This window comes from Kogia breviceps, chromosome 9 (assembly GCF_026419965.1).
Source record: "Kogia breviceps isolate mKogBre1 chromosome 9, mKogBre1 haplotype 1, whole genome shotgun sequence".
Classification (NCBI taxonomy): Eukaryota; Metazoa; Chordata; class Mammalia; order Artiodactyla; family Physeteridae; genus Kogia; species Kogia breviceps.
The window spans coordinates 28873725-28889319 of NC_081318.1; the positions used below are offsets into that span (position 1 = coordinate 28873725).

A 15595-nucleotide genomic window follows, 5' to 3' on the forward strand; every position below is an offset into this window, starting at 1 on the left:
ACAAGCACTGCCCACTCATAATCAGACTGGAGTCCAAGTGTTCCTCAGGCTTCTCTGTCACTAATGACCTAGCTTCCTGATCAACATCTAATAGTACATGCACTATTAGGTGGGATGCAGAACTTTTAATGGGTGAAGGAGATGTCATAATCAGGGCATGGTCCCTACTGAATTCTATTCTGAAGGTACTTGACTAGGCTTAATGATAAGAACTTGACTAAAATGACAAGCTACTTCTTCCAAACTTTTGAGAAAATGACCCTGTCACTAAGTCTAACATTCTTCTCAGGGTTCTGGAGAAGAAGGTGACTTTAACCTCGGAGGGATATTCCATGGCTTACAAGGGAGAGAGAATTTCTTCTCCCTGGAATGGACATGGATTGAGATGTTATGCTTGACACACTGCCACGAGGGTATGGATGAATGGAGGTCCAGGATGCAAAGGAGGAGTAGATATGGCTGGCTGCAGATATCAGTAAGAACTAGGCTGTGTTCAGTAGTTTTTCAGGAGTTCCCAACATTGACCATGTCATTACTAGGCAGGGCTTAATTGGGACTTTTCATATCACCTGGAGGTATACTGTGAATCCTCCCAAGCCAAAGGGCAAAACTGAGTTAAAAGTAAATTAAAAAACATTTTTCCCCAAACTTTCAATTTAAAAAATTTATCAAAAATTAATATATACTTAAAATAAGACAATGTCTTGGCCTTACAAATTTTGTAGTTATTTATTTACTTGAATAAATGTAATCCCTATAATTTTGGAAAGTCTCCAGAGGATAATAAACTAAAATGACTCTACTCAGTGTTCATGACCATACATACGTATGCAGCATAACTTAACAGGTCACTAGGAGTCATTTCCTTTACCTACAGATGTTTGTTTTCTGCTGCCAGATAAGAAGTGCTCAATTAAAAGGTGTTGAATGAATGAATAAGTGAATGAAGTGATTATCCAACAAGTTCAGGCTCTATCATCCACTGTAATATTTTCAAATAAGTTTTCTACTAGAATAATGAGATCTGACCAATGATTTTTTTTTCTCAGTTTCTACATATAGCTATTAAAACTTTCAAAAATATCCCCCAGGGTAAGAGACTAAACTCCAAGCAAAATGCTGCCCAGTGATGGAAAATATGATTTGTATGTGTAGTAGTAAAATAATTTATCCTGTGGAGTTGACATTAGTGACTTGAAAAGTAACAAATACATGAGTTACTTAACTCCAAACAGCTACTGAAAAAAGGAATGAATAACAATGTTTACTTAAAAAAAAATCTGGAAAAATTTCAATCCTATTTTTCAACTTGTGAAGGTAGCACTAAATTACATTACCAACAGCCAAAAAATTTAGGAGGAAATTGTTAGTAACAGTAATGGTTTAGAAGAACTGCAAGACTGGAATTTGGAAACTAAAAAGAAAAGAAAAAAGAATCAAGGAACTAATAATACCATTTGGATAGCATTAGAACCCAGGATCTTTTGGAACCAGGTCAATAAAAAATGATTCTTGAAAGATTATGAAAAACAACTTTCCTTGGCAATTGCTAGAGATAAATGTGTCTAGAGTAATTCAAGGAAAAGATAGCTTGCAGCCAGACTCACTAGTGAGGGATTCCCACTGGACTCACCCAGGCCAAGAACTTCCTGAGGTAGGTAATGATGCCCTACCTAAATCAACAAATTAATGGAAGTTGTGTTAACAACTGTTCAAAAGTTTACCTTCTCTCTTTACTGATGCAGAGAGCAGGTTTTGAAAATAACATTTACAATGTTATTATATGTTACATAGAAGCAATAATAATTTTTTTTTCATGTCAATATACTACATCCAGAGAACTAAAGCACTTCCATGGGGGTAAATGTATTCACACATATGCTTTCTCTTTTTTACTCTATCATTCATTCATTCCCCAAATGAAGGCAATGTAAGTGGAGACTGATCTAGATTCTGGACACTGCAAGATGAGGTTCCCCAGAACAACAGCAGCGGAATCACCTGAAAAGTGTTAGGTATTAAATTTACAGCCTCCACCTCAGATTTACTGAATCAGAAGTTCTGGAAGTCAGACCCAGCAATCCTACCTTAGTAAGGTTTATTTAGTAATATTTAGATAATTCTGATGCACACTAAAGTTTAGGAAACACTGATTTAGATGATAAGCTCTCTATATAATGCTCTTGTTAAACTTTATCATTATAATTGCTCCTTTGGCAAATTCATTTTCAAATAAGGAGCACAATGTAAAAGCTTAGGAAAAATCCAATTAAGAAAATGGAATTCCATACTAATCCAGTATCTTATTATTTTTTAATGTTATTTAAATGCGAAGGAATTTCATACAGTCACAAAAGTTATTTTTAGTTGATGGACCATCACATACTGTGAGCAAAAATACACTAATCAACTGTGATAATTTAGCATGAACTTTAACATTATAAAACATGTAATAAATAATTTTTCAGTGATAACCTATAACATACAACCCTCCCAAGATGTGTGAATTTCAACGTCTTGTAATCTATTCTAACACAGTCCAGATATGGTGAAAAACGTGTGTGTGTGTGTATACATATATATACGTATACACACACACACACACACACACACACACACACACACGTATTATATATATATATAATTGACAAAGTTTAATAGTTATCTGACCAATAGCTGCTTGCTGTTGAATTGCTTAACATTAGGAAATTGGAAGGTGACAGACTATTTAATGCCAAATTAATTAGCATCAGATAAATATAGTTCCTTAGATCTCTGTGGTATCTAACCTATATAAACATCTTGCAGTGATAACTCATAAATGATTAAACAAAGGTCAGACACATTAGAGGAATTTGCATCATAAGCCCGAACTTAATTTTCTACTCAATTTACTTTTAAAAATGTTGATGGGATAAAAACACGTCAATAAGACTTGGACTTTAAGTCAAACCTTCTTCCTTGTGCTGAAGAAGCATAAAAAAGCAATCTCAATCACCATAAATGAAAGGCATAGAACAGTTATTATAATTTACCAAAACATGTACTTTGGGGGGTAAAGGATCATAGTTAAAAGTCACAGAATCTTCTCCCCAAATCTACTCTGAAGACACATAAACATATCTCGACCTGGCTTTCCTCACTATCTCCACAGAAATTAAAGATGTAATTATTCTGCTAAAAGGAAACAACAGACGCTGCTCTCTGAAGATGAACTCTTCTCCTTCCAAAAGAGAATGAACTCTTTCACGTCAATAGAGGCTCACTTAGAAAAAGGGGAATTGGAATGGGGGATCCTTTGATCTATAGGTCAGCAACACTGTCGATCAATGTGCAAAAGAATGTGAGCTCCTGGAGGGTGTCTGCTCTGAAGCACATTCTGAGAACATATCAAGGCTCCAGGTCACCTGCATAATTGTCCTGACTTTTTAAAAAACTATACTTTCTGGTGAATGATGTAGATAATGTGACTGAGCTGGCAGTGATTCAGACAATCAACTATGGGAAATTGATTCTCACTGAGCTAGGATAAGGATCCCGATTGTGAAACGAGTGCAGAGTGAATATACTGCAACTACAAGAGAGAAGAAAATCAAGTTGTGTGAGACTTTAAGTGTGCTCAATGGAATCCTGGCTAGATGATCGAGTCTGGGTGAAATGCAAGTGTATAATGATATGGTCATCTTTCTAAGAGAACAGTATCCATTTCCACACTAATTACAATATATTAGCTACTCTTTAAGGATACAGATGACTACTCTAGTATTTTCAACTTTATTGATCAGTAAAGAAGTTCACCTGCTACAGCCAAGTAGGAAGAGACCCAGATACAAGGCCCTCAGATACATAAACCATTAGATCATTATATGCAGTGAGGAAATACTCAGAAGCAGAAGACTTTCTGTGACGCAAAACAACTTGCTAATCACACATAGAATAAAAATTAATTTAAATAAATTTATATTATATTAAATAGACGTTTAAGCCCCGTTTGGTTATAAAACAAATATATATCTAGTGTAGACAAGCTAGAAGATATGGACAAGCAGAGATGAAAATAAAAGGCACCCACAATTCCACTTTTCAATAAAAAGACACATGCGTAAAGCAAAAAGACCATACCAAACACGATGGCTTTGGAACCAGCATTTTTTTATATCTACACGATAATTAAAAAATCTAACAGCTTTGTGTTGTAACCCACATCACTGAAACAAATGACTTAGATGTGGCCATAAGGAGTCTCAGGAAGAGCCCTGGGAGTCAAGACCCAGGTTAAAGTTTCCAGTCTGCTGCTCAGCTTGTGACTCTGGGCGAGTGACATCCTCTCTCTTTCTCCATTTGTAAAATGAAAACACTATCATGTCTCAGCTTTATTCAGTCATGGCATAAATACCTGCAGGGTACATACCATGTGCCACACTATGCGAAAGGAAAGATGAATAAAACACGGGACCTGCCACGTCCTTGTGTTATGTGCAACAAAGGGGAGGACACGGGAGGAATGTGAGAGATCTGCACTGGCCTGGGGGCAGCAGGAATCAGGAAGGCCTCACTTCTTAAAGGAGGCGCAGAGGTTTGGAATTCTGGCAAAACAGTGAAGAATGATTAGAATCAGAGAGACCTGCTTTTGAAAATGCTGGCACAGCAGAAGGCAGGGGGAAAGATCATTATGGGGGCCAGAACAGGATAGGTGGGCTGAAACGAATCACGAAAGTCACTCTATGGTGCAGTAAAGAGTCCATTTTTCATTTTGTAGGTCATAGGGAGCAACTGAAGGGATTCAAACAGGAGAATAATATAAGCGCATCTGTACTAAAGAGAACAGTGTGACGGATATTAACCTGGTACAAAACAAGTCCTGAGTATTACAGAAAATGGATCTGACTTTAATACCTTTATTGAGCACTTTATATGTACTGGGCACTGTTCTAAGTGCTATGAATATACTGACTCATTCACTCATTGCTGCACCCTTTGAGGTATTAGCTCTTTTGACAGATGAGGAAATAAAAGAGGCAGAGCCTATGGAGCCCACTCTGAAGCTAAGCAGTTAGATAGTCTGACCCCAGACCCTGTTACTTATCAGACAAAATAGCAAAGGAAACCCCACTAAAACCTGCTTCCTTAGACTATGACGAGGTTCATAATCTTCATCTCAGCTTGCACGCCCTGTGAAGTCATGTGACATGGTTACTCCCGTCTCCTTGAAACCCTCTTTCATTTGGATTCTGTAAAACCCTCTCCCTCCCCCTGCCTTCCTAACATCCCCCTCTTTGGGTCTCTTTCACTAGTTCCAGTTCCCTTAGTTTACTAACTAAAACAGTGATGAAAAATTATGCCTAACATCCCTTAATACAAATAGGTCAATCACTTAAAATTTAAGTCATTGCCTATCAAAGTATGGTATAAATTTTATTATCTAGAATTTTGGATAGGATAGCAGTTAAACCAGAATTAATTCATGGGGCCCGAAGAATGTTCTCATCACATTCCTAGTTTTCTGTCCAGAGAGGAAGAGTACTAGAGAGGCTGGGGCATAGCGATTTCCATTTCTCTCTCACCCACAGCTTAGCATGGCCGCTCTCTTTACCTGGAACAATCTTTCACCCATGTTGGCTTAGTTAGCTCCCACTTATGCTTTATCTCAATTTAAAGTCCCTTTCGGGCTTCCCTGGTGGCGCAGTGGTTGAGAATCCGCCTGCCGATGCAGGGGACACGGGTTCGTGCCCCGGTCCGGGAAGATCCCACATGCTGCGGAGAGGCTGGGCCCGTGGGCCATGGCCGCTGGGCCTGCGCGTTTGGAGCCTGTGCTCCGCAACGGGAGAGGCCACAACAGTGAGAGGCCCGCGTATCGCAAAAAATAAAAAAAAAATAAAAAATTAATCTGTTAAATTAGAGCTGCATAGCATCTTCTAAGGGACTAAAGTTTAGCCTGAGTAGACAAGAATCTGATTTTAAGTTCAAGGTTGCTTGCTCCTTCCTAGAGACCGTCAATCACCTCCCTGGCTATGGGCAGCTGGGGGATGGGACAGGATGCCTGCACTCCCGCTGGCTTGCCTGTGAGTCTGCCTGGGAACCCCCAGGTGGTCTTCTCATTTCGGGCTCTTTGAGAAGGAGCCCACAGTGGAGTTGCTTGAGCTCTTTGTTTCCAGGACAGTGCATACAGACATTTAAGAGTGAGGGGGCCTCTGGGTGGGGAGTAGCCCCACAAACAGCCAGGAGCATCACAGGGAACCTGGAAGCTGGTCCCACTGATGCCAGGCTCCACTCTGCACTCAACCTCTGCTGCCAGGTTTCTTCCTCAGTCACGATAATTATTTCTCAGGGGTTCCCGACTGCCTCTCTCAGTCCTGCCTTCCTTCAAGCCCACCTCCCTAGGTTATTAGATACAACCCTGAATCTACCTCTAAATAGGGTTCAAGTTCGCTTCCCTCCCCTTGGAACCCTAGGCATATACAGTTTGAGGAATGAATCTGGGCAGCTGTTAAGTGTCCCAGAATATTCTGTGATAGTTAAGATGGTCCCTGCACAGTCTATAACAGTTTGGAGGCTGGTTTGCCAGAAGCCACAAAGAACCTCTAAGATCCTCTGCATTCCAGCCAAGAAAAGTCCTAGCTCTGGCCCAAAGCATCTCTTACCTGAACAAAACATACTACATGGTTAAAAGAGAGACCTGTATTCATAGGTAGCAGGATAGAGAGATAGCCATATAGATACATACATACATACATTCAATGGATAAAGGGGAAGAAAATCAGTCCTAAACATATCTGAATATATTTCAAAATAATTTTTTGTAACAATAATTCTCTGCTTCAGTTAATAAGAAATCTTTCTGAATAGAAGAAATGAGTCACTTACATATTCTTCATCTTTTTGCTCTTTGAAAATCCTCGGTTTAAAGAGTCAGAGTTACCACACAGAAAACAGGAAACTAGGTAAATAAGCCTTGCACTCAGCCTTTGCTGATTCATAAAATAAGAAGGTGACATAGGTCAACTTTAAATAATTGCAATGATATTTTGCCTAAATGTTGAAAATATTTAAATGAATTTTGTGTGATTACACAAACTGTGGTCTGATCTTAGATATTTTTTTTAAAATTAATCATGTAATATTCTCTCTCTCTCTCTCTCTCTCGGTGTTTTGTTTTTTTTGTTGGTTTTTTTTTGCTGAAAGATGAATTTTATGAACGAGGGCACTTCAGAGTAAACACAGAAAGTGAGATAAAGGAGGTCCAGAAAAGGGAGGGAGAACAGTACACCCAGCCACTAAGCCCAGACATTTGAGCACAGACAGAAGGAGAAACAGCCAGATGTTCTCATCTTGAGCTGCTAAGGGACTTGTCCAATCCATTCAAGACTGCCAAGTAAAGTCAGCAGGGGTGGTCATGAGGCTGAGCTAGAGAATGTGTGCAATTTCAGCTCTACTCACAGGGGAATACTACTGGTGTATTGTTTTACTCTTAGATACATTCAGCAATGATTATTTAATTGTAATGCTAACCTGTAGCCACACCTTTATTTTTTCAGTTCCATACTAAAGTGATAGTTGCAGAGAAATAAATTCTAAGTTTTAGATTATTTAACTGAACCTATTCGGCCTTTACAATGAGGCATGCTCTACTCATCACATTTAGCATAGGGAAAGTTTGCTCAGTCATACATCTTAGCTAAACTTTTAAAAATGTATAATGATAGGAAATACCTGTCTATAGTATGCATTTAAACAACCCCTTCTAGTCCTCTTGTGAGATTATCAGATACATCCCGACCTGTTTCATCTGTTTGGGCTCAAGTTAAGACACTGCCATAATAATCACTTGGATTTGTAGCCTAACGGCTCAAAGAGGTTTCCTACAACAATGTGAAACACTGATTTGATTCATGCACAATCAGGTAGGTCATTGTTAAAAACTATTTACTGAAAGAAAACTGAAATACAGAGCAGTTAAACAGCCTGGTCAGTCTGAATGTTAGTGATGACCAGACAGCCTGACTCTACATGACCTCGTGCTCTGATTAGATGTCTGTGGCATCCTCTCACTGCAGCTTAGCAGGGACCCTACATTCTGACAGGTGAAAATGCAAAGCTGTGGTCCTTATCCAACTACCTTGCCCTTCTTAGCTAAAACTAAGAGAAGCAAGTTGAAACCCTTTTGTTTCAATATACGTGTTTAAACAAGTAGCGAAATAGGAATAGCATACAATAAGATGTGATACTCTCCTGCCTCCTATGGCCCTCCATAGTCTCGTTCTTCAGGGGTAACCACTGCCAACAGGGTGGTGTGTATCTTTCCAGGCCTCTCTTCTATGCCCATATAAACATATAATATTTTACAAAAATGAGGTAATTCTACACATGGAGTTCTAGAACTTGCCTTTTCACTCTTAAGTTGGAAATGAGAAATGAACAGTCTGTTTTAGATAAGGAGTGATGATTCAGAGGAAAACATATGTTAAAAATGTTTTCAGATTCTAGATGTAAAGAGAGGGCTGGATGAGCCAGAAATCAGTCATTATTCAAGGTAGATTCAAATTTTCTTTCTGAGTTTCCTTTGGCCTACTTTCTCCTAGGTTAAGAGAAGTAAAATTACTAAACCTAACTATGGTCCAAAAATAAATGCCAAACATCAAACCAGACAATACACAACCTTATATTATGGTTCTTTCGTTTTCCATAAGTAGCATCTTCTAGTCTATGTATGTGTTGGAAATACTGTTTAGACAGGATACTCTATTTAAGGAAGCAGAAAGCAATTCAGCGTTCAGAGACTTCCTCCTTCCAAGGTATTCAGTCAAGTGTCTAATTGGGACTCCTGTGTGGCCTTTCTAACTTGTACCCAATGCAACCCTTTAGCTAAAACTTTAAAGGTGTCTGGGTTTAAGAACACTTGAGAATATATCAATACAAAATTTTCAATTTCAAGTTGTCTTAAGGTATGGTGAAAAAGAACCAACAGAATAATTTTTTTTTAATTTCCAGGAAATAAAGACTACATTTCAATAGTGACTACTTCTAAGAATAGAGCAGTGAAAGTCCATTCATTTCTGATGATCTTATCATTGCTTGAAGGTGAAAAGGTCTAACAACTCAAACAGACGATCTTAATCTCATGTGATCATTATGGGCTATGTGTTCATGATATTAAAAAAAAAAAAAGACCAAATGACTTAGTTTTTTTTTTTTTAATTGAATTGTCTTTGTTCAGGCATTGTTATAGAAAATTTAAGGTTAAGAAAGAAACCTTATGTGAAACCTTCAGAAGAAACCTTTATGAAACCCTTACATGAAATGAAGTTACTAAGAAAAGAACTGCATTTTAATGCTGACATTCCCAGATTTACAATTCATTCTTTCATTGCAGAGTGACAAACGAACTTTGCTCACCATCTTGTAATAACTTTAAAAATGGGACTGGTGTCTGTATTTACCAACCCTGCCATTTCTCAACATAATTATAGAATATATCCCGAATAGAAAAGTTGTTTATGACCTATGTTAAAAAAAAACACAACTGAAGGAGTAATACTTTCTCCTCCCCTTCCACCCTCTATTTCTCCAACCATTTGGTAGCCAGCAAGGATTTTTATTGTTTCTTCACATATTACAATTGTGTAATCTTTCTTAAACAACCTTAGCTTAAATGATTCCATTTAAATCATGTTTGATGTGCCATATGATATATATATTTTTTCATATGATATTTTAAAATGGCTTATGGAAAACAACGAGCTCTCTTACAGACAGATGTTATGATGGTCTTAGTAATTTTTATGAATAGAATTCTATATATACAAACATTCAAGCGTAGGTCTTTTCTTCTGAGATTGCAGCTAATCTGACAAGTAGCTCAACAACATAAACTGCTGTGAACAAAACTAGGACTATGTGTGGTCAAAACCAATTTACTTCAGCCATTCATCAATTACTTAAATTTCAGAATCTTAAAATTAATTTATCCTGAAATTTTACACAGTTAGCACATATAGTTTCTCATTTTCCAGGTGGAATAATAATCATAGAAATTGAAAAGACTACCAACCTTTATCTACATTTGTACTAAAAATAAAAAGAGATAATATACTTAATGGTGAATAATCCACATTTAAAATGCTTGGCTTTGGTGTGATTTGCTTGGGAGAGATATGCTTATTTAGATAAAGGCTTTAGTTTGTTTTCTTTTTGATGCTCTAGGAATTCAGACAAAATAATCAATCCACACTCAGCTTGAGCTAAGCAGCTATAAAATGTCCTCAGCTGAAACTCTAATCTCTTCCTAGGATCCTTTGGTAAGCTTCCACCCTCACCTCAACTCTGGAACATTCCCTTTTGAGACCTACCACCCCTCCTCCCATAGCAAATGACACTTTTTAATGAATCTATCCCTTTGATCACCAGACTGTCTCTTAAAGGAGCTAAAGCCAATAGGCCTTAAGTTATGAACAGGATGATGCAACTGGATTATAAAGCAAAGAACTGTCCATTGTCTGTGCATAGATCCATCCATGAAAGCCTAGTGACTCTTCAGGTGCCACGTCTACATGCAATTAGCCCATTAAAAGGAAGAGCTCTGTGGCTGCCTCCTAAGATAACAATATATGCATGGTGGTATTTGCCAGAAGCTACTAGTAAAACTGCCATCTTCTTGTCTTCTCCTGCCCTGAGGAGGCACCCTCAGGAACCTCAAGGACCTCAGGCTGCTGGAAACAGGCAGCATCACCTCTCATACACCTGCCCTTGCTTGGGGTGATGAGAATGGTAACCCTCTCTCTCCCTAGGCTACAGGTCCTCCATTTTCTGATTCTAGGTTTAGGGAGAATGAAGGATGCATTAAAGCTTATTTTTCATTTGTAAATATATGAGTTCTCTGTTTAAAAGTTCATCAGTTAAAGTAAAATAACCTGCTTTTAGTTCCACCTCAAACTAGGAAGGTAGATGTTAACAAAACTAAACCAGCTGATTTTTATTCTATGAACATCTTTATGTATCAAGTTTTCTACAACAGTTATATATTATTTTTTTGTTCTTGTTTAAGGATTGTTTTATTGTTAATATTATTTATAGCTCTAGTATTATTTTAATAAGGTCAGACTAAAGGTATTTTTTCTCTTATGTTTAAATCCTTAAATACTGAAAAAAATCTTAAATATAGTTTAAAGATACTTAAAAGATACTTTTTACTCAAAATAACTTAGTTTAAAATCTTTAGGTTGTATGAGTTATGTATATAATAAAGAAAAATTGGTCCAGAGCCTGGAATTAAATCCAGAGAAAGTAAGACACGAATTTATTCAAGTAGAATGTAACACACACTTTTACTGAAAACAAAAGTGAAATTGTTTAGGATAAATAAATGGATTGTTCATTTTTTTTATAGTATTTACTCAGGTGTACCCTTCTTATTCACTTAACCATTACTTCAGGTAGTATTTATTTACCATATATCCTCCCAAAATCCTAACCTAAGCCCTGTTATTTGGGGTAATTTAAGAAATTAAGTAATTAGATAAAAGCAAATTAAAAATCGGATTTTACTTTTTGTCAAACAAGTTGATCAGATTTTTTAAATTAGTGTGAGTAAAAATGTGGGGAAATGGATAAATTACCACAAATTTCTAAAATTTGACCACATTTATTTGACCACATATATTAATATTAAAAGCAGGCACTTTGATCCAACAACTCTCTTTTTGTTAAAGTCCATTTTTTCTGAAAAAAAATTGCTCAAATAAATAGAATTTGAGGATGTTCATTACATTAAGTACATAAGAGCAAAACATAAACAAAATTTTTTAAAAAGAATAATTACTTTAAATAATTAAAAATGGCCTAGAGTTATGGAGAATCTTTACTTTTATATATTTCTCAAGATTAAAAAAATAATAATAAGGCAGAATTTGTTAAATATATAGGTCATAATTATAAATGGGTAAATTAAGAGCAAGTCTTTCTATACAATATCATATAGAACAACCATATGCCCATCTGCACAGTAATCCACAGGCTAGATATGCCTTAATTTGTTCAATTTTTCCTGCTTTGATGGGTATCTTGATTATTTTCCATGTTGTAATTTAACTTATTTCATAGAAAAGATGATACAAATGACTAATAAAAATTAAAATCCTGACTTCAGCAGTAATCAAACAGAACAAATTAAAACAATATGTCATTTTTTAAACATGTCAAATTGGAGAAGATTTTCAAAATGACAGTCATTAAATCCTGGTTTATTCAGTGGGGTAGTCACTTACTTATACTATATGTAAGCATATATATGCTCTCTAGAAAGCAGTTAGGTCATGTGTATCAAGAATTTTGAGAGCATTTCTTTTCTTCTACTCAATAATGGCATATCAAGGATTCTCTAATAAAAAATGATAAAAATATAGACATACCTATTCATCTATTTGCCACCATTTCTTTCAACAGTGAACAGCTTGAATCGGATGATTAAAAATGAAACATTTATTCAATGGACTATTAAGTACCAGGATCAACAGGAATTGTCACTGCTCAAAACTAATTTCCAGAATAAATTGGATGTAAAACTCTATGTAAAAATATATATAAACATAATATAATAAAAACTGGTCTGAAAAGAATATACCAAATTTTCTAGTGGATGTACCCAGTGGGCGTAAAAAGTGATTTTTATGTTCTTCATTGTGTTTGAATTTTTTTTTTTAAGTTTCTACTTTTAAAGTAAGAATAAAAAAAGAAAGAAAATGCATGCCTTGCTACAAAATTCATCATGCTTCTGCCCTTCATCTATAAAATAAAGTCCAAATTGGCTAGGCTCTTGTTGAAGCCCTTTTAATTTGATCCCGACTTATTAACCCAATCTTATTTCTAATGAGTACCCAACTCTACTACTCAGCTTTATCTCAGATGGTCATGAGGCCTGTCATGTTCCCTCTAGGTTCCATCCAGGCTCATCTGATCAGGCCTAGAGCTTCTCTTCTTTCCTAAGGTTTCTGATCAGGATTTCTGGATATAACTATTTAAAGCCAACTTCAGTTACACACGATGCTCAAAGCCACATCTGGTAATCATACAAAATCACGTTAGACCCTGATTCCCATTAACTCAGCACGGTAATTCAGAAGGAAACCCCTTTTGAAAGCAAGATTCCCGTCAATATTTGTTAAATCACAGTTGTTGAACTGTGATCATAACAAAAATAGCAGTGAACATTTATTGAGAATTTTCTATATACAAGGAGGCTCTATGCCAACTCCATTTATCTCATTTAATGCTCAGAAAAACCCTCCATTTCACAGATGAAAAAACTGAACCTCAATTAGGTTATCCATTTTTCCCAAGGAGACATAGCTAGTGTGGATCTGAGATTCAAATATAGCTCTGTCTGAGATCAACATCTCTAAACTACAAACTTGCTAATGGAAAATCACTAGAATACATTTTGCATGTGATATATTTTTAGTGATTAATTGCATACCCATGTAGCTAAGTTAAAATGATGTGTGGAGCTACAAAGTTTTCTTTTACGTATAAAAACAGATACAAAAACAATAAAATTTTCCATTGAATTTCATTATATTCTAATATATTTACCTGTATAGGACCAGCCAATCTCTTCAACAAGTTTTCTCTGTTGTCTGTAGTATCCATAAGCCCAATCTACAACCAAGAAAAACCAATTGATCAATGCATAGAAAAAAATATGTGTGCAAATTAAAAAAAATATATAAGATGCCCAAAGCATCATTCATACCATAAATGGTCCTTGGTTACTCTTTTCTACGTCACCTTCTCAATCACTCCTCCCAATTCCAACTGCCACCATTATAGCCTCCACTGTCCATGCTCTGGTAATTAGTGTGAGTTTTAGCAGGGCACATTTAAAAACTGCTAAAGTTCAGACAGAGACAAAGAAAATATTCTGTGAAAAGCAGGAACAACCTAGAGGGTTTCATCCCAAAGTGAGACTGGGGTCAGAAAGGACAGCTTGTCCTATCTTCAGACTTTTCTTACCATTCCCTAAGTTGAATACTTGAAATCCTATAGATTAGAGATACTTTTAAGGTTACAACCCAAGTTTTAGCTGTAAATGCTTTCTAGGAGATCCAGAGGTTACCACCTTTTCAAAATTTACTTCCCTACAATGCAAAACAAAATTAGCTGCCTTGAAGAAATGGAAATTTAAATGCGTGTGTGTATGTTGGCTGGGAGAAAGGTTGTGTTAGATGGTGTAGGAACAGAGATGCCTGATGAGGTAATACAGTGGGAAGCTTGGAGTACCATAAAAGTAGTAGATGCTTCATGACCTAGAGATAGAGGCTCCACATCTTGAACATGGGACAAGGGGTACAGAAAAGAAAATGGATGGAAGCCAAAGTCTCACTCCACACAATTCAAAGTTTTGCCTGGAGTCATTCCTGTACCCAAGAAACAGGGATGTTATGATTCATCCTCTTCCTTCCTGTGCCATTGTGCTATTGCTACCTTTATCCCAGCCTGTGTTAACCCTAGTACTCCATTTCAGCTACACTGTGAGCAAAACAAATCTTGCGAACTAGGTTTGGAACCTGATCAGTGTTGACAAAACTATTTGTGTAGAAAAGGCTACAGGAGTTCCCTGGTGGCCTTGTGGTTAGAATTCTCAGCTTTCACTGCTGTGGCCCGAGTTCAGTTCCTGCCTGGGAACGGAGATCCTGCAAGCTGCATGACGTGGCCAAAAAAAAAAAGAGAGAAGAAAAGGCTACAAACAGCTAGTTTACAAATGAACGTGTGGAACATTACTTATTCATAAATTGGGGTTCTGTCAATATAGCTTTCATTTGAATGTGAGGATTTATTTATACCATACCATTCCATATGCATATATACACATTATATAGATAGATAGATCTTTCTCATCAGCTGGGAAGACAGACTCTACTTCCTCTTATTCTCTCTACACAGGTGTTTTTTTTCTTTATTGACAGCTCCCAATTTCAAGGAGGCAAATATCTCAAGGACATTTCAGAAATTATTTGTCTCTCCCATGTTATATACAATCTGATTAGTAGAACATGGTAATACACACTAAAATATTTTATAAAAACTTAAAAGCAGGCCAGCTTCCAGAAATACACCATTCTGAATCCACAGATTATTCAAAACCAAAACCTAGCTTGGAGAAAACAAAAAAAAATTGTTTTAAAAATTTCATTACCCATAAATATAGGTAAATATTCTACTGGCTGTGGAGCACATTTCAACAAATATTTGTTTTTATAACAGCTTTACGGAAATGTGATTTACACATCTTACAATTCACCCATGAAATTTAATGGCATTTAGTATATTCACAGAGTTGTGCAATTATCACTACAAACAATTTTAGAACATCTTCATTACCCCCAAAAGAAACCCCATACCCTTTAGCTGCCATCCCCTACCCCATCTCTACCTTCACTAAGCTACTTTATCTCTATAGATTTGGATATTCTAGATACTTCTAAAAAACAGAATCACACAATACATGGCCTTCTGTGACTGGCTTCTTTAACTTTGCATAATTAACATTTCCACGGTTTATCCATGTTGTAGGATATATCAGTACTGCATTCCTTTTTATTGT

General features: G+C 36.5%; 1 protein-coding gene across 6 annotated transcripts in view; it reads right to left on the bottom strand.

The window, feature by feature from the left end:
* Window positions 1-15595, bottom strand: part of PTPRZ1 (protein tyrosine phosphatase receptor type Z1) — a 178006-nt gene that overhangs the window by 102187 nt on the left and 60224 nt on the right. For all 6 annotated transcript variants that reach the window (XM_067042270.1, XM_059073956.2, XM_059073955.2 and 3 more), the window contains one exon: window positions 13585-13650. In XM_067042270.1, coding sequence (XP_066898371.1) covers window positions 13585-13650 — 66 coding nt within the window. The remainder of the gene's footprint in view (window positions 1-13584; window positions 13651-15595) is intronic.